At 46.3% G+C, this 22,678-nt stretch overlaps 1 protein-coding gene across 6 annotated transcripts in view; it reads right to left on the bottom strand.

Annotated features, from left to right (window-relative positions):
• LOC111862452 overlaps positions 1-22,678 on the bottom strand; it is a 120,502-nt gene that overhangs the window by 51,549 nt on the left and 46,275 nt on the right. For all 6 annotated transcript variants that reach the window (XM_033750670.1, XM_023847858.2, XM_023847862.2 and 3 more), the window contains one exon: positions 10,143-10,215. In XM_033750670.1, the coding sequence (XP_033606561.1) occupies positions 10,143-10,215 (73 nt within the window). The remainder of the gene's footprint in view (positions 1-10,142; positions 10,216-22,678) is intronic.

Here is a 22,678-nt window from a genome sequence, read left to right as displayed (position 1 = left end):
GAGTTTGTGAGTGTTAGTCGTGGGGTATGGCGTGAAACGTCGGCCTGGACGCATCGTTCGATAACGTGTAGGTCTGGAAAGGGATACGGGAGAAACAGGAGAAGTAAATAGTACGAAAGTTCATATAACAAATGGTGGACACTCCCCGCTGAATTCCTTATTGGTGGCAATATCATTACCATTTTCTTCCCAAGCTCGGCTTACGTCTCTACCCTGAAAGAGGAAGTAGGAACTTCGTCCGTAACGATCTGCCAGGCTACAAGACATCAAACCCTCAGAAGACCGTAATCTTCACAGTTACCGCCGTGAGGTAGTCAAATCTCACATACGTTGACAGTAGGAAAGTTTGCGGTTATATCGGGGTAATGTACAACGGAGTATTTGAGTCATAGGTTCTTCGCAACAATAAGGTATATTATTAATAACAACAGTAATAATTGTACAACAATGACAGCGGCTAAGGCTGCACAGCTTTGAACAGCAAGACGACACACAACGACATTGCAGAAGGGCCTGAAAGGAAGTGATCAGAGCTTAATAGTGGTAATATTCCGGTATTGCCTGGAGCGACTGAGGAAGTACAAGAAAATCCTCATTCAGGATAACCGGTGTCCCGACAGAGACCCGGGATGAGTACCACCCGAATAAAATCGAGAGCTTGTAACGCTATGCCAGTCCGTCCAGTCATAGCAACTCTTGAATTCCTAATCTCTTAGAGGGTCTGTGGGTATGCAATACGTACTACATCAGCCTGCTGCAGAGACAGTGTTCGAGGATACGCAGCCGGGCGCAGCGAGAACTGGGTCAAACTGGTCCAGCGGAGGCTGCCTCTATGAAAAGGAGCCGCCTTCATATCGCACCGCACTGAATGCGAAGTCATGAGTACCATCTGCTGGTGAATTTATGGGTTTCGTTCGGTTCGCAGAAAAAGACGGGAAAAAGGTAATGGCAAAAGTAAGATTGTCTCTGTGCTTAATTAATTAAGCGCTATACCATGAAAACGTATGTGGGGAGTGGAAGGATAGCTACAAAATCCTTGACCTCAGCACTAGATCGGAGGTGAGTAACCAGCTTCATGCCCCGGCAGCTTTACCCCCGAGGAAATCCACCCTTCCCCAGGTAACTATTGCACAGGGTGGGGAAACAGACGCAAAATGAAATTCCAACGCAATACGAAGTTTTAAATATATCCATTAAGCACGGTAGAATCCCTGCGGATGCTACTGTCAGTCACTCTGTCTGTCCGTCTGAAAGCACGGAACTCGAGGAGTGCTGGAAGAGATTTTCAAGAAAGTTGATCTTGGAGAAATTTACGAAAAATGTCGAGTCATTTCATTTTCCATGTAGATCGGACGATTTCGATTTCAGCCCTACAAGAAGTCTGTATTTGCTTCTGGGTACACTTCGAACGTAACCCGCTACATACTTGCCACAATTAAAAATATCTGAACAAAAGCAGTCAAGAAAAATCATCAAACACAGTTTATATCCAACGCATTTCTTTTCAAATGTTTTACTATTTTTGTGACAGTTAAACAGAACTGCGGTCTAGAAAATCGAGATTAACGGCCGTGGGGATCCGCTGCGCTGACCACGCGACACCCTCTATCTGTAAAGGTTGGCACTAACTTCGCCGACAAGCGGCGGTCGCTCGGTCGGTATAGTTCGCGGACTACAGGCTGTAAACAGAACTGACAGAACTCTCTGATAGAAGCGCCAGCTACCTGAGGAATAGGGGCAGTTATTCAAATGATCAATTATGCTTTTGACAAAGGAAGAGATTTCTGCAGTGATATATTTTTATTATACGTATTTCCATCAGCACTACCTACATTATTAAATTTTCCACTTATCTGTGTTCTAAGTTTTTGTTAATCCGGATTAATGGGGTAGCAGCCCATAATACTGGCACCGGTGGTCTGCCAGACTCCTTCCGTGAGGCCTTACATTCAACTAAATACTAGTTAGAAATTCAGTTGCTGCCTTACGGACATTACCGCGTCTTTTCATTATAACGATCAGCCAGCTAATTTTGAATAGAGAAATAATCGGTTTATTCTTAGAATCACAAGAAATACATAAATGCACCGCGTGAGCTAAATGCAGAGTTCATAAAGAAGCATGGGGGGGTGGAGGTACAGCTCTGTCATTCTTAACATGGGCTCGAGCTGGAGGTGGAGTGGTCAGCTTCACGCCCCTGTCGCTTTACTCCTAGTGAAACAGCCCCAGTACCCATTGTACAGGAGGCTGGCTGGGTCCCAGGGTCTATCAGGACGTTATGGAGGAAAAAACCTCTTGCCCCTACTGGAAATCGAACCCCGACTTCTCGGTCGAGCAGCCCATATCACAGTCGTTCTAGAAAAGTGGAATGTATGAATATACTCGACCTGCTATGGGAACACGGACGCATCACGGTCAGTTTGTGCCGCAGAACGCCACGTCATCACTAAAGTAGCTGGATTCAATTCCGGTATTCATGCCCCGTGTAGAGCAGGGCTACAATACCTCCATCAAGGCCCTGAGAGTCGTAGAAGGCGACGAAAAGGGACTCCAATGCCTGGGGGTATAGCTGGGCCACCCTGTCACTGGGGGACATCAACAGAGACCTGGTCCTCTAAGTTGAGAGTTCGACGCAAGGCCGATGACCTTACTCCGTACAAAAATGACTTGTGAAAAACGGATTACCTGATTCACTCCGAACAGACAAGTCTGGCAGAACCTTCTAAGGAAGGCTATGGCTCGAAGAGGGCCGTTTTGCCACTCATGATGGTGCTGCTGATCTGGTATCCATACGCCGGCGGTAAATTCAAATTCCCTTATAAAGTTCTTCCTGTGTTTAATGAGTTGAGTACTATGCCATGAAGACATATGGCGGAGTGAACGTGTAGATCCACCTTTCTTGACTACGGCACTAGATGGAGGCGAGGGGTCAGGTTCACGCCCCTGCTGCTTTAATCCCGGGGAAAGGGCCCCCGGTACCCGTTGGAGAGGAGGCTGGGCGGGCCTCAAAGTCAGTCTGGACGCTGTGGAGTTCAGATGCACTTATACACTTTTCTTCCGTAACGTTGCCAGCACAAGGCATGACGTAAAGCGTCTCGTAGAGCAGATGGACTATATCGTATGCGCTTTAAAGAACTGACGACGAACCCAGTTATCATCACTGCGAATCCATTTGCTTCTGAACACAATTCATTTCGGAACTGCACATTACAGACTTGACCTCACAACAGTAAAATCAGCACAATTCAAGACGAAAACTTGAGTCTGCACCAAAGCATCATGCCACGAAGAGGAATGTGGGAGAGCGGAAACATGAAATTCTTCCCATACGCGGGACCCGAAGCGGGCCAGGCAAACGATTTTTTAATCGAGAACCCAATACTAGGGTTGCTTTCACAAATTTTCCCTAGACTTCTAATACATTATGTTATTAATAGTGCTAACAATGGCTCTCCTAAAAAAATCTCGTATTTCAACAAGTTTTCTGTACCTCGTAGAGGACGCCTACAAACCTATGGTTACAGAGCAGATTTTAAACCGACTAATTAACCTCTTCATCAGCTCCACCCACGGGTTTATGAGTCTTGGTATGTCCTTCAGGAATTACTTTGTTGTTTCGGAGTTGCGCACAGATGCGTCAAGATAATGGAATTATCTGGCAACTGCTGATAAGGAGACCACACAAGGTCGCCTGCCTCGAACTTGCTCCGTCAATTCTGGTATGAAAGTTCCAAGTTATAGAAATTATTTTGGACCTCCACTACTGCCAACATCTGTATCAGCAGAATGGGGCGGGTTTTACCAAATGAGTGGCAGATTGAGAACGTTGGAACGTTGAGAAGGAAGACAAGGAAAAATCACGAACAAGATGACATAATAAGGCTACGGGCGTACCAATAGGGATCGGAGACACAAAGGATTGGAAGAAGAACAGAAAGAGCTGAGATAGAAGAACAGACCTACATGCAGCCACTGATAAGATTAAAACTGCTGTAACTGGAGAGGTATTGGGAATTTATAGTGATCTCAATGACAGGCGCGCCATAGCTCAAGCGGTTAGTCGCTGGCTTCCCACCGCGGCGGCCCGGGTTCGATCCCGGGTCTGGTCAAGTGGGATTTGTGGTGGACAAAGTGGCGCTGGGGCAGGTTTTCTCCGAGTACTTCGGTTTTCCCTGCCAATCTTCATTCCACCAACTGTTCCACAATCACCCTCACCTATCATCTGGGGCTGGTACAATAGGCCAGAAGTGGCCGCAGTACAAGGGACTTAGTTCCACCCCACTAGCAATAAAAAAAAATCTGGATGACAAATTTTAAAGTACACAAAGCTCAGCTCAGGAAAAGGCTACGGCGTTCAACTGACGGCAAGGGGCGGCAGAGATGTTTCTCGTCTCCACAGCGTCCAGACCAGACAATTTCTAAGGCCCATCCAGCCTCCTATCCAATGGGAACCGGGGATCCTTTCTGTCTCACCTCTACCGGTGAAGTCAAGAATCATGAATCTATGTATCCACCCCCACCCCATACGCCTTCATGGTGTGGTGCTTAATTAATAAGTTGGTCGCGGGTTCTATTTCCGCTGAAGTCATTGGTTTCTGCTAACCGATCTAATCCTTCCAGCCGCACTATAGCCCTGGGGTCGACTCAGCCTCTAACAGAAATGAGCACCCGGGATCTTCCTGGGGGGTAAAGGGAGGTCGGCGCGTAAGGCTGACCTCATCCTCAAATGTGAGCCGATTGTCTAGAAAATGTTGGCGCCTCGATGTCTCACAACAATATGTACCTCCGCTGGCTGTCTCTGTCCTTGTCACATGTGCACAGACTAACTACGTATCTTGTTAAATTACCAACTTATGCATATATTTGATTCGGATTTCTTAATAAATAATTACTTCTTAAATAGATTAGTTGAGGCTGCAACCATTATCCTTTTGCAAAAAGGTAAAAAAGTAAAGCTGTCCCTGCGCTTAACTAATTAAGCACTATGCCATGAAGACGCATGGGGGAGTGGATGTATAGACCCAGGTTTTCTTGACCTTGCTGTTAGTTGGAGGCGAGTGGTCAGCTTCATACCCTGGCCATTTTACTCCTGGGGAAAGAGCCCCCGGTACCCAGTGGATAGGAGGTTGGGTGGACGACAGAGCCCGCCTGAATGACATGGAGAAGTGAAAATTCTTGACCCCGCCGGGACTCGAACTCCGCCCCCTGGGTCGTCCAGCCAGTAGCTAGTCGCTATACCGACTGAGCTATCCCGGCTCATTATTACTTCAAATTTGCATAAAATGCGACCGAAATGTACTCCTTAGTTGTGTATAAAGGATGTCAAATCGTTTCATTTCTTTCACAAATTTTGGATGCAACCTTCATCGACTCCTGTACAGATATACGGACAAAAACTGCAACTATGAAATAGTTTAATTTCTGCACTTGCGGTGATTGCTACGGCGTCAGGATGTTTAATCGTGCAGGGGACGTAAATATACCGCCTCTGTGATCTAGTGGTCAGAGTTCTTGGCTACAGAAACAGATGTCCGGGTTCGATTCCCGGCGCTACCAGATTTTCTGAGAAGTAGTGAGTCAGGGACGGGGTCCACTCAACCTCGTGAGGATAATCGAGGAGCTATTTCAAGGAAAAAGCGGCTCCAGTCTAGAAAACCGAAATTAACGGCCGCGGGGATTCGTTGCGCTGACCACGCGACACCCCCTATCCGCTAAAGTTCATACTAACTTCGCCGACAAGCGACGGTCGCTCGGTTGATACAGTCCCTTGCGGACTAAAAAAATACGGAGTTTTTTTGTTGTTTTTGTAGGGGACGTAAAAGAACTCGTCCGTGTCGCACACTACGTCACTGCTCCTCATCCGTAACATTCGTGTCCGCACACGGACACCGGAAACAAAGAGCTCGTAGGGCCTTCGCCTTAACATACAGACCAGGGCGCAAAAAATTAGCGTAACAAAATCAGTTCACTCTTCAGCAGGCCGGATCATGCCATGCAACGATAAACGTCTGGACCTGCTGATGAGTGGTGAAGTTCACCTTTCGGCTGCATTCAGCGGGGAGGAACGACGTCACAAACGGGCTAAGCCGGTCAGAATACGGCGACAAGATATCGAGGTCCCGATAAAATGCCCGGAACGACAGGGGAAAAGAAATGGCCGTCTTGCCAGAAACTTTAGGCCACGGATCAAGATACCATTTAAAGCTATGAATCAGCACGATATGAAAACACGAAAAGTTCCCGCCACCTACTGACTACCTGCCGTTGGTATCAGCACTTGGGGGCCCAGAAGTAAATAAATCAACATGATATGGGAACGCCATTACTCCCGCGCCCCCTGCTGACGGCTGTCAGAACTCAGGACATAAATACCCTACACAATAAACACAACCGCGACTTTGTCCTTGTTGGGACTGTTATACTAGTATAATATTATGACATGTCCTCTGAATGCCGGAATGGTTTGACCAAGAGACGCCCGCTGCTAGGCAATGGCTCTGTAAACACGTTCTCAATGCAAGAAATACGCGTGCGACAAAGGAAGAATTGTTCGAGAATAGGCACACGAGTGGCAACCAGTGGTGGCCGTATGCGGCCAGGAGTTCCGGCCACGAAGAGCTATGAGACAGTCGTTAAACGATCAAAACGTGAACACAGAAGCTGAGGAATCTGACTGTTGGGAGCTGTCGCCAGGCAACGCCTAGTAAAGATACAGAAGACTATATTACCTGCTACAGAGATTTGCTGACTGCGTATATTAATGAGAACATTATAAATTATTTGTAGTTAAGGTTTGTGAGAGTCCAATAAATCCAATCACCAATTTAAACCCAGTGTCTAATGGCATTTTGTTGGTGCTGGGATGGGAGAAGGAACGATAGGCACTATTGGTTACAGAACTGAAGCTGGGTCAGGGAAAGAATGAACACAAGATTTTCTCAAACATGTCTGTCCAGCAGCCACTTTCGTTCTGCGTGCCTTCCCGCCAGTTGTCAGTTGCAATCTCGCTTTAGTTTTGTTTACGGGCTCTCTGTTATTAGTGCTGTCTCGGCGCAGTGTGCAATCAAGGCTCGCTATTACGCTCACACCAGCCGCGTCCATTCTCTCCCTGCCTCGAGCGTAGCTGGAGCACCCCATCCGTGGATTATCTCTTAACCCTGCTGAGATCTGACTTGCGTGGGGGGATGGGATAGGGGTGAGTGTGGGATAAGTGAGTTTAGAGACGGGTCACCTTCCAAGGCAATGTTAGGGGACGAGTCTGGCTCGCGAGTCCGACTCGGCTCGGGTTCCAATGAGCCGTGTGTGCGTCGCCATGTTCATACGTGTGTGCTGAAATTAATCCGAGCCCGGCTCGCCCCCGACCCGGACTCGCAAGTGTATGGGCCGCCTTAGCCTATATAACCAAACTCAAAACACACGGCAAAACAATAAAATGAATAAGTACGATTTTAAATTGGGACAAACGGTACAATAACAATAAAAAAAAACAGTATGGTCAGTACCTGAACGTTTCAACCGCTACACATACATCTGCGCACCCTGACCGCGCAGGTCATTCACCGGAGGTTTTTAAAGGTCGAGAGCTGTCGTCTGCCCCTCTGCCATGTCCCCAGTGTTTGCCGAGCTACCGAATGAATTGGTTGTGTCAAAGTATTATAAAGAACCATGTCAATCACTACTCCAGCCGACTGTGAGGCGAGTTCGGCGTTTCCATTTTTGAATGAGAAAAAGACTTGCCCTGCCGAAAACCATCGCCAACTTGTCGAAGTGTATGGGGAACGTGCACTAAGTGTCGTTTGTTTAATGGGGGAAGGACAAATATGCACAATAAAGAGCGATCTGAAAGCCCGCCTGTCATCACCGAGGATCTGCAAGACACGGCTGATGCTCACGTTCCGTGACAACGGGGATTCACTACTGATGAGCTTCATGAAGTTCTGCGATCTGACCTCTACGGGACTGTCAGAGTTCAACTCCGATACGGAAGTGTGACAGATGGGTGAAACAGAAATGAAAGAAACAGTTACGGATTGGTTACATGGAATGGCGGATGACTTCTATGAATAGGGGATTGTCAAACTTGTGCAACGTCTGGACAGACGCCTGAAACGCAATGGAGGCTACACAGAAAAATAAATATGATGTATCTAGTAGTGACATTAAAATTATTTGAAATTTGTTTGTTCATAACAAAACGGTTCTTACTTTAAAAATGACCCTCGTAACAAGCTGTACTCTGCTCCTAAAATCCATGCATTGTAACTCGCAAGCGGCTGTAACAGCAGATAGGTTACGTAAGAAGCTACTATGCTTATTCATTCATTCATTCATTATTAGAGGGAGTGGGTTTCCCCATGCACTTGGACCAGTTATTGGTCCACTGTGCGTCCCCCTTTAATTTCTACTGTCGCCATACCCTTCCAGTACTGGTGCTCGCTATCAGCCCCATTCTGCCAGCGAGGTCGGCTATCTTCTGGCGGTGGTACCCGATACTTCCCCATCTACCGGAGGCACTGGAAACTACTTGGGCGGGAAACTTTGCCTAATTTTGCTCAGAGGCCGCTCAGTACGCTTATTACAATGGGGTCACATGAATCACTATTTCGTTGACTGTGCTCTTCGTCACATCAATGGCGCTAATCACCAGTTTCGGACGTAGAGCCGTCGCCAAGTAAAACATGCACCTGCTCGAGAACATGCAGCAGAGCCCTTCTGACAAACAGGCGCTCATCCGTTCAGCAGACTCCCCGACTTTTATCGAACAGGAAGGTTCATTCTCATTTCCACAAGAGCCCATCCTTGGTCTCCATCCTGCGCCAAATAAATGCAGTCCACACATACCTTCCTACTTACTTACTTACTCATGGAGCTGAGCCCTTCTGGAGGAGCCGCAAATTCTGCAGCTACTCAAGAATTTCCCAGCATTTTATGGAACCCGAAAGTTCATTACCGTGTTCACAAGAGCCCTCCACTGGTCCCTATCATGAGCCAGATCTATCCAATCCATACCATCCCATTCTATCTCTCGAAGATCCATTCTAATATTGTCCACCCACCTACACCTTGGTCTTCCCTGTGGTCTCTTTCCTTCTGCCTTTCCAACCAATATCCTATATCGTCTCCCCAATTCGTGCTACATGGCCTGCCCACCTCATCCTTGACTTAATCGTTCTAATTATACCTGGAGAAGAGTACAAGTTATGAAGCTCCTCATTACGCAGTTCTTACATAATTTGAAATAAGTACTTTAACAACAGACTTTTGTTTGAGGTAGTAATCCTTTCAAGAACTGTTACACACATTTCAATGCAAATATGCAACGCAAAATCCGTTCTTTCTTGAGCCCAGGCGCATACACAGGGTTAATACGACTATGGCCAGAACCTGGCATTTCCTTCAAGAACCCAGACAGACAAACAGGTTAACCGGAACACGTGTGACAGGTGACAAGGGCATGCCTATCCTGACGCCATTTTGGTTTAGGCTGGAAGCTTCTGAGGAGATGTTCATTCTTAATGCACAGCTGGGGCAGGCCTAATGCACGAGGCCAGCAATTTCCTGCGGATTCTGAAGAAACCTTTCAAACAAAATTACTGTTTTATGGGGCTCCGTGCCGTGTCATATACCGACGTTTCAGGGGAACGAAGAATGATCTATGGCGGTTAAACTCTTAAATACAGATTATGAATGCAATCCGTCCAGCCGTCGAGGTGCATGTAAGTATATGCAGGTGATATTCCAAAACCACTTTTCATAATCGGTGGATGGGGGTGGGGGGGCTGATTCTCGTAAACATTATGTATATGAGAAAGTAAGCTTGCTTGTGAAATCTGGCTCTTAAATCAAACACTACCTTGGTCTTCAACAACAATATTAAAATGAATCTTCTTCTGTATGACTGCTTGGGTCCTGATACGGTTCCCGACAATACCGCGCTTCCATCCCTACTACCATACACAGGGCGTCTCGCTTAAAAATCGCTCACCCGCGACGCTATGTTTCGCTCATGCGTCTCCATGCATCACCCCAGAAACCGGTTACAGGAGCGCTAACGATAGCCAGCTCTCACCCTCCAAATCCCCGGTGTCACAATGGCAAGAGGGGATTCCCACCGAAATTCTGTGAATGTGTTATTTACTCACGGCGGGCTCGAGGGGCTCCAATTCCATGGCGTCGCAGGCGCCACTCAGCCTACCCGGTAGGTTCGTCTCCCTCCTGCCAACAGAAAGCAAAGCCGTGGTGAACCGATGCCTGTCACAGACCTCCGGGTGGAGAACACTAGCGCCAGTCCGCAAAGCAACAGGTTGAGTCGTTCCGGGGAAACATATATATATATACAGAATCCCCCAGACGTCCTCGGTTATGTGGCACTGAACAGAAAACTGGAAAGAGGAAAAAACTACTGCAATTATGGCAAACCCTCGCTAATCCAGAGTAACTGCGGGGGGAGATAACACGATGAAGCGACAATCCGGATTAGTGAAGCACAGTGTAGCCCTAAAAGATAAAAAAGAGAACAGAAATAAATGGAAACTTTAATGATATCTAAGTAGTGCTGACAAAAATAATTAAAAAATATTACTGAAGAACCTTTATTTAAAAACTATAGAAAGGCAATACATTTATTCATCGATAGAGGATACAGAAGTTGTACTTGGTTTTGAACGTAATAATTTGCAGGTCTGAAAAAACTGTCAAGTTTTGTCTTAACAGACAAGTGACTCATCTGCCTTCCTAAATCCCATGAGCCTTTTAAGTATGTACTCAACTGTGAGCAGCGTTTTTCATATTTCGATCCGGATTAGCGAGGGTTTACTGTATACAGAAAACCCGTGAAGTCCCCGGGCACGGACGACCTCAGTTACCGGGCATTAAACAGTAAATTGTAAAGAGGGAAAACCCTGTTAGAAATAAAGTCTTTCGAATATCAAGTGTTCGAATTTGTTTACCCACGACGATCCCTTCCGACGCTCCTTTGCATATCAGTAGTGAAATATAACGGCGATCAGATTATAAAGGGTTCTGACGACGGTGTGTAACAGTCGGAATTACCTGTCTTTTGGACTTTACCCATCGTCTGGTATTCCAAAAACAAGAGAACACAACGTATGACGTGACAGATTCTTCATGGGTTCTGTAAGGTTTCAGTCTCGTCTGTTCAAATTTTGCCTGTGGTTTTGTATGGGTGTGAAACTTTGTCTCTGCCATTAAGGGAGGAAGATAGACTGAGGGTGTTTGAACAGGGTGTTGAGAATATTTGAACCGAAGAGAGGTGAAGTGACAGGAGGCTGGAGAAAACTGCATAATGAGGAGCTTCATAACTTGTACTCTTCTCCAAGTATAGTTAGAATTATCAAGTCAAGGAGGATGAGGTGGGCAGGGCATGTAGTACGAATGGGAGAGACGAGGAATGTGTGTAGGATATTGGCGGTAAAACCAGAAGGAAAGAGACCACAGGGAAGACCAAGGCGTAGGTGGGTGGACAATATTAGAATGGATCTTAGAGAGATAGGATGGGATGGGATGGATTGGATAGATCTGGCTCAGGACAGGACTAGTGTCGGGTTCTTATGTACACGGCAATAAACTTTCGGGTTTCATAAAATTCTAGGAATTGCTTAACTACGTGAACAACTATTAGCTTCCCAATAAGACCTCCCGTCCATGGAGTTGGTGTACTTGATTCACTTACGGAAATAAGGCCAAGTCTGAGAACAGTAACCGCAGTTGGGGGGGGGGTTGGTGTTCGGAACCATTATTACTGTACAACTGTACAAGTGTTGTATTCTGGTTTCTCAAATTGTGGACCACAGTGCGGTTCGAAGGATTAGTCGACTGAAAAATCCAATGGCCTCATCAGGAATCGAAACCGTGACATTCCGGCTTGTAGCAGAGTGCCTCAACCAACTATGCTACAAGGTGCCCCGTATACCCCTGGTGTACATGATAAATCTGTCCCATATTTTTTTAAAAGTCCCAGGTCAGGATTTCTCATCGTTTTGCCGTCCTCACTTCCCACCACTACATGTTCTCTCCAATGCTCCTTTGCTTGAAGGACGAGCGGGTACTGCCTCTAGCGCCGGAAACGTTCTATCAATTTCCCCTTAAGAACTGTAGCGCCTCTCCCCACCACCCCGTCCACAATGCCCTCTCCTATTTACACACTTACACATATACATATGAAGTGAAAAATGCCGTGCTATAACTCAGGTGGTTAGTCGCTAGCTTCCCACACCGGCGGCCCGGGTTCGAGCCAGGGTTAAATCATATGGGATTTGTGGTGAACAAAGTGGCACTGGGGCAGGTTTTCTCCGGGTACTTCGGTGTCCACTGCCAATTCTCATTCCACCAACTGCTTCACAATCCCCATCTATCATCAGGGGCTGGTACATTACGCCAATAGTGGCCGCAGTACCAAGTGGACTCAGTCCCACCCCACCAAGATTAATACAAAAATACAACGTGAAAAAATTGTGCACGTCCTCATAGCGCGATTCCTTCTTGATAAGTCGAAACATCCTGCATCTCTACCGAGATACCTGTTTTCATCGCACGTCACTAACAAATGGGGTAACATACTTCTCGGCAATATTACCTGCCACGGCGATACATAGCGCGTTGTGAGGTGTACTCGAGGCACGCAGTGCACAGGTGGGAACAGCCGTGGTCGAATGATCACAGTGATTCCCAGCATATACCGTATTTACGCATGTATAGGCCGCACATTTTTTGCCAAAAATTCAAGAGGAAAACTGGGGTGCGGCTTATATTCGAAATATTCGAAATCACACACATTTTTTTCGTCAACGTCGAATTTTCTCCCTGCTGCTCGATTTCCGTGTTCTTGTGCGTAACGCACCACTTGAAGTTTAAATTTAGACGTATAACCTGCTCTTACTCGACCCATGTTTCACTCAGAACTAACCAGGCAAGTCAAGTAAAGGCGAAAAGGTTATAACTCTCCCCCGCAATGCCTTTGTTCCGAGCGGTACCGTTATTTTCGCTAGTTGCGAACTTAGGAATGTTAAACGTTGCCAAATTTCGGAATAATTTCTACTCCTGAAATAATATTCCAAGAAAATTATTTTTTCTGTAATTTCTGTCTGAAAATTGTGCTGCGGCCTATACATGCGTAAATACGGTATATACAACGAATACTGCGACATGCCCTTAACCCTCGGTACCTGTAAGAGTCGAGCCGGTACTGATGCACGGGAATACACGCTACGTTACCTCGGTCGACGTCATCAACATGCTAATGCGTTTTCGTCAGAACCGAGTTTCCTTGAGGAATCGTTAACACCTAGGGCACACGTGAATGCCGGTCGCCCACGGACTGTACGGGCACTAGCCACTGACCACACCATAACTGCAGCTGTGGAACGAGAGCGTGAAGGAGCGAGAATTCGGGTTATCCCAACTGACGGTCCCCGGGGGCACTGAACATCTCGCCGCCACTCGGGGAGCGAACATCTCTTTCCGAGAGCCGTGGAGAAGTGAGAATTCGGGTTATCCCAACTGACGGTCCCCGGAGGTACTTAACATCCATGCCGCCACTCGCGGAGCGAACATCTCTCTCTGAGAGCCGTGGAGAAGTGAGAATTCGGGTTATCCCAACTGACGGTCCCCGGAGGTACTTAACATCCATGCCGCCACTCGCGGAGCGAACATCTCTTTCTGAGAGCCGTGGTGAAGTGAGAATTCGGGGTATCCAACTTGACGGTCCCCGGAGGTACTTAACATCCATGCCGCCACTCGCGGAGCGAACATCTCTCTCTGAGAGCCGTGGAGAAGTGAGAATTCGGGTTATCCCAACTGACGGTCCCCGGAGGTACTTAACATCCATGCCGCCACTCGCGGAGCGAACATCTCTTTCTGAGAGCCGTGGTGAAGTGAGAATTCGGGGTATCCAACTTGACGGTCCCCGGAGGTACTTAACATCCATGCCGCCACTCGCGGAGCGAACATCTCTTTCTGAGAGCCGTGGTGAAGTGAGAATTCGGGGTATCCAACTTGACGGTCCCCGGAGGTACTTAACATCCATGCCGCCACTCGCGGAGCGAACATCTCTTTCTGAGAGCCGTGGTGAAGTGAGAATTCGGGGTATCCAACCTGACGGTCCCCGGAGGTACTTAACATCCATGCCGCCACTCGCGGAGCGAACATCTCTTTCTGAGAGCCGTGGAGAAGTGAGAATTCGGGTTATCCCAACTGACGGTCCCCGGAGGTACTTAACATCCATGCCGCCACTCGCGGAGCGAACATCTCTTTCTGAGAGCCGTGGAGAAGTGAGAATTCGGGTTATCCCAACTGACGGTTCCCGGAGGTACTTAACATCCATGCCGCCACTCGCGGAGCGAACATCTCTTTCTGAGAGCCGTGGTGAAGTGAGAATTCGGGGTATCCAACTTGACGGTCCCCGGAGGTACTTAACATCCATGCCGCCACTAGCGGAGCGAACATCTCTTTCTGAGAGGCGTGGAGAAGTGAGAATTCGGAGTATCCAACTTGACGGTCCCCGGAGGTACTTAACATCCATGCCTCCACTCGCGGAGCGAACATCTCTTTCTGAGAGCCGTGGTGAAGTGAGAATTCGGGGTATCCAACTTGACGGTCCCCGGGGGTACTGAACATCTCGCCGCCACTCACGGAGCGAACATCTCTTTCTTAGGGCAGTGGAGAAGTGAGAATTCGGGTTATCCCAACTGACGGTCCCCGGAGGTATTTAACATCCATGCCGCCACTCGCGGAGCGAACATCTCTTTCCATACGATTGTCCTCTACGATGCAAATTTGAGAATGGTTACGACATCCACACAATGCGAATGAGTTACTTCGCGTTACACTGTGCGTGAGGGTGTTTTCAACGTCCACAACAGTCACCTCTGGGCACGAGATAATCCTCATCCTATCCGCGAACATGTGGGCATCCACTCTGCTTCGGCGTCAGTGTTTGGGCTGGAACTGACGTGGACATTATCATGGGCCCCTGCCTACTGACTGCTTAATGATGTCGTGATTAACTGAAAAACTGTTATACCAGGGCTGCTTGAGGATGTGTTTCCATAGGTTGTGACTTCTGCATAACGGAGCTCCACTGTACTATGGGGTGCGTCAGGCATTGGCTGAATGTTACATACTCAGGAAAGTGGACTGAACATCGAGGGCCGATCGCATGGGCTCCTCGGTCGCCGGACATAACTATGACGGATATTGTCCTGTGGGGGACATCTGAAGGAGCACATCTGTGTAGTTCCGCCATGGACCACGGAAGATGTGGCATGGCTCCAAGCAGTTGTGACAACAGCTGATTCTAACATGAGTGTTCGAAAAACGGATGCATGCAATACCGCCTCCCTTGAAATGGACGGAGGCCGCTTAGAACATCTACTGTAACCACATACCACCCATGATTTGATCGTCTGATGGTTTGCGCCAGATGGCGGTGAAGTGTACACTGAAAACCAATCGTCACAGCCAGTGGCGTGCGGTACTATTTTTGGTAAGGGAAACAAGTTGCACTGTTGAAATAATGTGAGTCTAAGAGTTCTCATATCGTTTCAATGCTTTATGAAGGTTGTTGATATCACCAAACCCAGTCTTGTTCCATACATTTTTTTCACTGAGAAACAATAGGCTTGGCCAACAAAACAATTTTCCTATATTACGGCAACCGGATAGCCACTGTTTTAGAATACTGTTCCAAATTAAATTTCCTCACACACAATTTGGTTTGTGCTTTAAGTTCTGGCAACTCGCATGTCGGTCGTCCTCTTTCTATAATTATTTTCTGTTCAGAAAAGTTCCTGCTATTAAACCCCGTCTTAAAAGACTTTCGACTGCACAGTCGCAGTCGCGTTGTCTGCCAGCATTCATTTTAGCTGTACCCTGTGCGTGTAGTCTAATCACTCCCCTGCCACTTGTACCACAATATCACACTTGTTTCCCTTAAAGGCGGACAGCTTCTTCCTGATGCGTCAGAATACGATCAAAAATACAATCTTACGTCATCTAACTATGCACTTACAAAATTTTAATAAAACATAATGTTACCTATAACACCCAACAAGGCTGAAATTACACATAAACAGTTAATTTTCATATAACCATGGAAAGAACACATTCCTTCGCTTGTATATCACAGGCCTAGCCAGGAAACTGAAATTTGCTTCCCTGACCACTTCGGGTGAGAAGAACTCGCACGGAGATTAACGAAATGAAACTTGGTCCCTCCCCCCAAGCAGGGGAAGGGAGGAGGCATGTGGCCTTGAGCATCACCACGCGCTTAAATGTTCAGAACATGACAATATTCACATCCTTATTATTCAAATTGAATTATTTATATGACTTTTCTTCTTCTCGTTTCTTAACTACGGAAGCAATGCTTCCCTTGCATCCATGCAAGGCACGCCACTGGTCACAGCACATATGTTGTACAATATTTTCGACTGACTTTTAACACGAAATCGCATTAGGGAGAGCTTGTGCGAGAATTTCGTTTCACTCTGTAATAATAAGCGCATGCATAAAAACACAGGCCTCCCCCTACTACATATAGAACACCCGCTGAGAATTGAGTGAAACATCTCAAAATTTATTGTACTATCAACTTCCCGTGCTCTCCACCGTATTCCTCTGCAGTCCTCCATGTTACTGAACGATTCGTCAAGGTCGACATTTAACGCCATCTCCCACAATAACAGGCTCTAATGGACAATGGCAGGCCGTCACCTTTATACTACATAAAGTAAAATAAACATATCCGTATGAGAATATTACGAATATTTACCTCACAGAATAGATACGACATACCAAAAGACTTCTCGCTCGTGACGTATTACATAGCTTACATTCATTCAACGTGTTAACGATGGATAACTTTTTACTATGGCAACCCGAGANCACTAACAGTTGCGGCAAGCGGCCTCCGTAGTCTAGAGGTAACGTTCCCACCTCATGACTCGTAGTGCGCGGGTTCAAATACCCGACGGAGGTCGTCGAATTTTTAAGGGCGGAAAAATTCAGGGAACAAGTCCTCCGGAAGGGACTTTAAGCCGTGGGTCCCGTGTCGTAACTTTACGGCACGTAAAAGAACCTCATATCTCCAAAGGGGATCACTGAGCCAAATTCCAGGACGTTTCCCGCCCAACAGTAGTCTCTAATACCTCTGGTAGATGGGGGAGGCATTATAGATACCTCTCAGCTAGTAGAGCCGGTCTCGCTGGCTGGGCGGGACTGATGGTAAGCACCAGTACCGGTAGGATATAGAGACTGGTAGAAATCATAGAGGGAAGCACAATGGACCAATACAGGTCTCAGTGCATGGGGAAACCCACCCTCTCAAATAACTAACTAACTATACTAAATTCTGTTTTGGCGTCAGAAATGACTGACTCAGAACCGGTGACACCAGTATTGTGCTATATACCAATCTGTTTTGTTCAGAATGCGAAGCTGTCTCAATGCCGTACAGTCAAACCACGGTAGAAGCACTGAAACTCACACACAGGACCTAAAATTATATCCACTTAAGTGAAATTAATTTCAAACTACAAAGGAATTGAAGAAAGTCGTCTTCTGGGTTTTGGCGCCGTGTATTCTTAGTTTTGGCTGACGTAGCTACAGCTACTGCTTTCTGCACTCACAAGCCATTCACCTGCTCTGAAGATGGAGGCGATACGTTCCTCCGAAACGTCAGCCAAAACGAAGAATACACGGCGCCAAAACCCAGAAGACGACTTTCTTCATAGTCATCGCCTTGAAAACCTTAAAACTTACAAAGAAATTGTTCTCTTATAGTATAAATCCTGACCTTTCTAATGCACGAAGATTGAGACTGTGATTTGTGGGGCGTAGCACCGTGCAGTCTGGTAGACGGTTACCTACGTCGCAGAGGAACACAATATGATTTGAAATCTTACCCAAGAAAGCGTGATGGAAGCCATACCACACTTACAAAGCTGCCACAATTAATAGTGTAAACACTACCACATTTACGACAGTAAAGCTGTCTAAAGGAGAAAACTGTTTATTCAGTGTCTCCGTTTATTTTATAAAAGGCGATATAAACATACATCAACTGAGGAACTAAATCACCAACATTGTTAGAAAGCACTGGAAACAGAACATTACCGTCTTCTGTTACGTGACGTCATCTAGCATGTTAAATCGTTACTGATTCGGAGAAACGTGTAACTTCCATCTTCATGGCAAAGGGAGGACTAGGAAGACATTCATCAACTTTGTGTATATTTCTAACTGCTGGGGATATAAACACTATATCAGTTTCGGGAGAGACACAGGCGGGCGATGCCCATACCGCGCCACCCCTTACCGGAGTGTGCAGACTACGGTACTGGCACTCCACTGAATATATTTACTATGTATAAACAATAAAGCTAGGAAGAAGGCAAATAATTGGTAGTCCTGTAAAGATGTACACCGTTTGCGTTTCGGGATGCCCATAGTAAAATTTAACAGCGGAAAGGGTGATATTTAAAGTTCATTTAGAGATACTGTCTGTAGCCCAGAACATTAAACGGTAACGGGTGTTCAGATCGAACCTCGGCCGGAACACAGGCAACATTATGCAAAATCCCTTTGCAAGCGGCCGTGATCAGAGAATCATCTCTCGAGCAAAAGCCCAGGGCGTTGCACAATTAGTGCACAATGGACTAGAAAGGGCGTGGAGGAAGTGAACTTGCCCTGATTTAAGGCACTTCCCCCTGCATTTGACTGATGGAGCTCAGGCAACCCATTAAAACCCCGTCTGTTCGGCGGGTCTCTAGATCGAAATTTGAACCAAGGAGTTCCTGAATACGAATCAGGAGTGTTGACCACTCGACCGCGAAGCTCGGTGAAGACGATTCTGTTTAAATGACCCCTGGCTCATTAGCCGGGGCTAGTGCCACCGGACGGTATTTCAGGGCGATGAATAACGTTACAAGGATGACCTTGCAGCCTTACCGCGATGGGCAAAGACACTGACTGCCGTCAGACCCGTTAGTCTGATAACAACCGGTTTACACGCGCGAATTCCCAGCTGTTACAAGACTCAACGCCCACAGGGCCCTGTCATAAATCTGCTAGCCTTACGAAGGACGGTGGTCACTGCGCGTAAATACTTAAAATAATTACGGAAAGGCATTGCACATACCTTCTCATAAACGCCTTTGCGAAGGTAGAGACCTTGCTGTTATTTTCCTGAACATGCAACCAATGCAGTTTTATGTATGGACATGGTCTCCACAAACTACAGAAATAGACTGAATATCATTGGGGCCCTGGCCGACAAAAAAGTCGCAAATTTGTGTTTGGGAGCGCCTGAAAAAGGGCCTTCACCCAAATGTTCTGGTGCTAGCGAGTACATCCACACATATAAAAAAAGGTAAAGTTGTCCCTGTGCTTAATTAATTAAGCACCACACCATGAAGGCATATGGGGGAGCGAATATATAGATCCACGTTTTCTTGACCTCGGTACTAGCTGGAGGTGAGTGGTCAGCTTCACCTTCCTACCGCTTTACCCCCAGGGAGTTCACTAACTGAGATAAGACCTGAAGCCTTCTAGGTTGTACCGACTGTAGTTCGGAGAAAGACTGAAGTTTCGGAGGAACATGTTACCTCTATCTTCAGGACCGAAGAGGAAGCAAAGCAAGGAACTTGCAGAGGCAGGGCAAGCTTTCTTGGGACTACACGGTGTTACAACGTATAATATAAGCTACTTCTTGTCATATTTTCTCCTCACTTCTCATGCGTAATCCAGAGGCCAGTTCTAAAAACACAGTCTGTAAGTTATTCCCAGAATGCATCGTTTCATTACAACGGCAACATTTAACTCAAGTGTAACACCTCTCCAGTTTCGAGAAATCAGGAGATCCAAGATGAAAGACATTAGCAAAATTGAAGTTCTTCTTATAGCAGGTAACATTTCGGAGGAACCTGGGATCTAAACCTTCTGCCCCGAAGATACAGGCACAGTGTTCCTCCGAAACGTTAGTACCCATTTACCGGACTACATCATCATCATCATCATCATCATCATCATCATCATCATCATCATCATCATCATCAGTAATCTGTCAAGACGACAGGTCCACAGTCTCTTTCAAANCTCCAAATGTAGCATTTCACTAGTTTCTTCCTCAAATTTAAGTCCAATTTGCTGGTAAAAAGATTCTTCTTCTTGCTAAATGCAGCTTTTGCCATGGCAATCCTGGATTTAATTTCACAAGTACACCTTCCATCATCTGTTAACAAGCTACCCAAATATTTAAAACATTTCACATTCTCCACTTGTTTTTGGTCTATCCGGACTACATGGTACCATAAACTTGTCCTGAAAATGGAAGATCCATGTTCGTTCGTTCGAAACGTTGACACGAATATACCAGATTACACAGTGCCATAAGTGTCTGCCCTGCAAATTGAGGTGGTATGTTCTTCTTAAACGTCGGTACCCATCTACCAGATTACACGGTGTCATAACCTTGTATCATGAAGATGTAGGTGGAACTTTCCCTGTAAAGGTTCCTACCCATGCCTCGAATCGCAAGGTCTACTTTTTAACTGGAAGATATAGGCAGCAGGTTACCCGAAACGTCGGTTCTGACTCCACGGCGACACATTTCAACAGATAAGGCAGGCACACACTTTTTACTCTTGATTTTCTGTGAGGCCTCTTTTTCTAGCCGGGATAGCTCAGTCAGTATAGTGACTGAACTAAGAACTAAACGACAGAATCGGTGTTCAAAACCCTGATGCGGCAAATTATTTTTGTTTCAACTCCACAACGTCGGGATCGACTCTGCGTCCGACCCTGCCCTCACTTTCTGAGTGACGGGTTCCGTTTCCCCGGACATAATAATGCCGGGGCATACCATTCGTCTCCATCATCCAGTTCCATGATTAAAAATGGGTGGAGATATACCTCCTCACCCAATACGTCTTCAAGGTGTGGTGCTTACTTAAGCAAGGGATAACTTTGTAGCTTCATGGTGTGTCGTGTACAGTCGAACAGCAATGCCGTGTCTTGTTAACATCGGAACTCTTACGTTAAAACAAGTTTAATCTTTCATCGTGTCAAGAATGTTGCTGCTAAATTCACAACACGTGTCTGTTTATCACGGGAGGGGTGCCTCCAGGAGATAAGACGACCCCAACTTCTGATACGAAACTACAGAAATGTAAACAGGACCGCTGTGCTTATATAACCTTACAAAGACATTCTAAGAGTTCTGTTTTCTGGGATATAAAGACGCCTAGTCTGTTGAAAATCAACCGATGTTTCGAAGTAAAACGTCGTCTCCATCTTCACCGCTTGCTACCTGCTTTCACTCTATCTCGCTCGGCTTATTCGACCCTGACGATAGTAGTCTTCATAACAACCGCCGTCAGAACCTCAAATCCTACACAGGCATTGCAAACCGCGCGTCGCGGTCGGATAGTTGGTACTCCTATTTCGCAGTGGAGAACTCCCAACTTATTTTCTTCGTGGTATTCGGTAGTGCTTTCATGATAAATGGGTGACAATTACAACAACGCAACATACATCTTTGCATCACTAGACTGACATCAGTGGCGAACATTGTCTTCCGCAGCTACGGCTTGCAATTAACGTGCCAACAGTTACGAACCAGTTCCATCCAGCACCCTTCCACGCATCGCACTGAATGCATATACGGAGTCGGTAGGAAGAACAGGGGACGACGTCAGAAACACAAAGGGGATAGTGTTATTTTTTTATTGCTAGTGGGGTCGGAGTAAGTCCCTTGTACTGCGGCCACTTCTGGCCTATTGTATCAGCCCCAGATGATAGGTGAGGGTGATTGTGGAGCAATTGGTGGAATGAAGATTGGCAGGGGAAACAGAAGTACTAGGAGAAAACCTGCCCCAGCACCACTTTGTCCACCACAAATCCCACTTGACCAGACCCGGGATCAAACCCGGGCCGCCGCGATGGGAGCCAGCGACTAACCGCTTGAGCTATGGCGCGGCCTAAGGGGGTAATAACATGCACACATTGTTACCAATGCGCATATATGGGGTCGGTAATACAAAAACTGTTCTTAAAGACACACACGATCAAACCTTAAGATGCACAGCAGGCCAAGCCTAAACGGGGCTAGTGACATGAGTGAACGCAACCTGGAAATGCACAAGAGCGGAAGTGGTAAGACAATAATGGAGCCGGTAACGCACAAAAACAACAGGGTTGGTAAGATACAAAGTTCGGCCCCGTCAAGAAAAACGAAAGGACAAGGGACACGAACCAACTCGGTTAAAGATTTTTAACTTAAATAACAAAAAGTTTTTAAAAAGAAACTTTAATGCATCAAGGACAGTTGCTGTAGTTGTAAGAAATTTGGATTTTGTATAAAGTGTATATTACATATGTATATTTATGTATTTTAAAAATCAAAACACCCAATGTAATAGTAGTTTTTAAAAGTATTGACGCTCCCTCTGATGATGGTCTATAGGGGCCGAAACATGTTCGGGTGCTAAGCAGTGAAGTAGTAAAAGCTTCAATAGTCACACTGGACGGAATTGTTTTATCAGTTGTAAAATTAATGGTATAGTTTCCACTTTCACATTCCACGTGTTGTTATTATTATTATTTATATTTTAAAGCATTTACAGAGCATTCTGCTGCATAATGAGGAGCTTCATGACTTGTA

This window comes from Cryptotermes secundus, unplaced genomic scaffold, assembly GCF_002891405.2.
Source record: "Cryptotermes secundus unplaced genomic scaffold, Csec_1.0 scaffold816, whole genome shotgun sequence".
Classification (NCBI taxonomy): domain Eukaryota; kingdom Metazoa; phylum Arthropoda; class Insecta; order Blattodea; family Kalotermitidae; genus Cryptotermes; species Cryptotermes secundus.
The sequence above is the reverse complement of the archived record's forward strand: the minus strand, read 5'-3'. Positions and strand labels throughout refer to the sequence as shown.